Source organism: Zingiber officinale, chromosome 6A (genome assembly GCF_018446385.1).
Source record: "Zingiber officinale cultivar Zhangliang chromosome 6A, Zo_v1.1, whole genome shotgun sequence".
In the NCBI taxonomy this organism is placed as follows: Eukaryota; Viridiplantae; Streptophyta; class Magnoliopsida; order Zingiberales; family Zingiberaceae; genus Zingiber; species Zingiber officinale.
This window is the reverse complement of record NC_055997.1, coordinates 81,438,828-81,440,899: the sequence shown is the minus strand read 5'-3', so window position 1 is coordinate 81,440,899 and position 2,072 is coordinate 81,438,828. Positions and strand designations below refer to the sequence as shown.

At 37.4% G+C, this 2,072-nt stretch overlaps 1 protein-coding gene across 1 annotated transcript; it reads right to left on the bottom strand.

Annotated features, from left to right (window-relative positions):
- Positions 1 to 318: 318 nt before the first annotated feature.
- LOC121994982 (homocysteine S-methyltransferase 2-like) lies at positions 319 to 1,772 on the bottom strand. The gene is made up of 5 exons (XM_042548849.1): positions 1,755 to 1,772; positions 1,119 to 1,291; positions 907 to 1,036; positions 426 to 629; positions 319 to 375 (listed from the first exon to the last, which is right to left on the bottom strand). The coding sequence occupies exons 1-5, from the start codon at positions 1,770 to 1,772 to the stop codon at positions 319 to 321; spliced, it is 582 nt and encodes a 193-aa protein (XP_042404783.1).
- Between the last annotated feature and the right edge of the window lie 300 nt (positions 1,773 to 2,072).

Below are 2,072 nucleotides of genomic sequence, written 5' to 3'. Positions count from 1 at the left end.
GATGTTTCCTTTTCCATGAAAAATCTCCTCAGGGCAAGCATAGCCGCATCTGAGACGGCCAATGGAGCAACCTGCAAAACCATTGTATTTCAGTGACTTGAAACTGTTTTTACCATAAACTAAAAGACAACTCCAAAAGATATTTTTACCTCTTCCATTGCTAGAGCAGGTACATTGACTTGTATAGACATATCCTCAATAACCTACATCATAACTTATGGTCAATCAAGAAATAAATACTAAAATATGAAGTCACAAGAATATGAAGTCACAAGGAATACAGAATATGAAGTCACAAGACTGAAATACTAACTAAGATCAATAAGTTGTCAAATTTTGTATCAATGATGGATTCCTTCTGAATTGAGCATTAAGCTTCATTCCAAACAAAAAGAGAAAAAGAATGACTGTACAATAGGTATTACCTTCTTAATAGAGAGAATTAAATTGTGGATGAATCTAGGTGCAGTGCAGTTGATTCCAATAGCAACGACTTTGTTGCATGAATCAGCCAAAGAAACACATTCAACCATAGAATCTCCACTAACAACATTGATCCCATCCTTCGAAGTGAAAGAAAACCAAGCTGGAATTTTTGTGTCACACTCCAAAAGAAGTTCAACATATGCCTGTAAAAGAAGTCATAATTAGGATCCACTAAAAGGAACATCTTGAGCAAAATAAGAATCTCAAGTCTAGGGTTCCAGTAAAATCAAGCTTCTTAATATTTGCAGTAGATTCTTATAACAAACTCTGTTCTGAATTTCTGTTTTAGCTAAATCTTATCCAAAGCCTCAACTATTTGTGCCATTTTACTCTTTGGTATTGAGTACCCCAAGTACCTAAATGTGCAACGAAGGAAGAGCAGGAACCATTGCTTAGCTCTACAAATACATCAAAAGATACTTGAGCTTCAAGTTTATTTGGAATTGTTTCAAAAGCAATTATATCAGCTCCAGCTTCAGAAAGAACCTCAAGCCTTCTCCTGTGAAAATCTTTGACGATTTCCACAGTAATTTCTTGGCCATAGTTTCCACTACAAACAGAACAATCACATGATCATCTAATGAAGACCTCCATATCATACTATAGTCCCGAGCAGCATTAACAAGATGCACCTGTACTCAGAACCATCTGCTAGATATGCTCCATAGCTTCCTATTGATGCAGCAACCAACACAGGACGCTGCTTCAGGTTGATTGCGCCCTCACTGAATCCATAGCTTCCTATTGATGCAGCAACCAATAGCAGGAGGAGGGGGGCACGATTTTTACCGTAGCCTTCGAGGTTCTATAAAATTCACAACTCGCTATAGCATATTTATAAATTATAGAAGCATAATGAAACGATCCTAAAAAACCCAAGATACTACAAAATACACTACAGAGGTGAGAGTGGCACTGTTCCGAAAAGCAACGACCTGTCTCTTTGCCCTCCAGCTTAAAATGCTTGGGGGGGAGTAAGAGTTGTCAGCAAGAATGCGCAAGTTATGATTCTGACAAAGTAGATGTCAGCTTAGCTCTAGATCAATATAAATGAAGAAAACAGACAGTACAAAGAAGTAACAAAATCTTCCTCTTTTCAAAGAAAGCGCATAATGCAACTAGAACAATACCAAACAAGCATACCTGTGAAGAAAGTGGCTAATCTTTTGAGACGACTGCACAATATATAATGTGTTGACCCTTATCCTCCACTTGGATCCTTCCACACTTCACAGCATTTACCTATCCAAAGTAAGCAAGGTTCACACCTCACCATGAAAAATCATAATTTATAGCAATAGAAGAACAAACGCTTCCTCATCAACAACACTCTTCACAAAATTTAGTCACAAACCCTAACTAATAGTCAAAAAAGAGAAGGAAACTCATTCTGCTTGTCATCATCAGAAAGCCACCGCATGTATAAGAATAAGAAGACAAAAAAAAAACATTTTTTTGTGAAATACATAATAGTCATAAGGGCGCCTTTGAACTCCTCCGCAAAGAGATCCATAATAGTCTTGCCAGCCCACCTGTTCTTAACCTATATTGACTCAAGCGTTAGCTCAAACTTACGTGAAGCATCA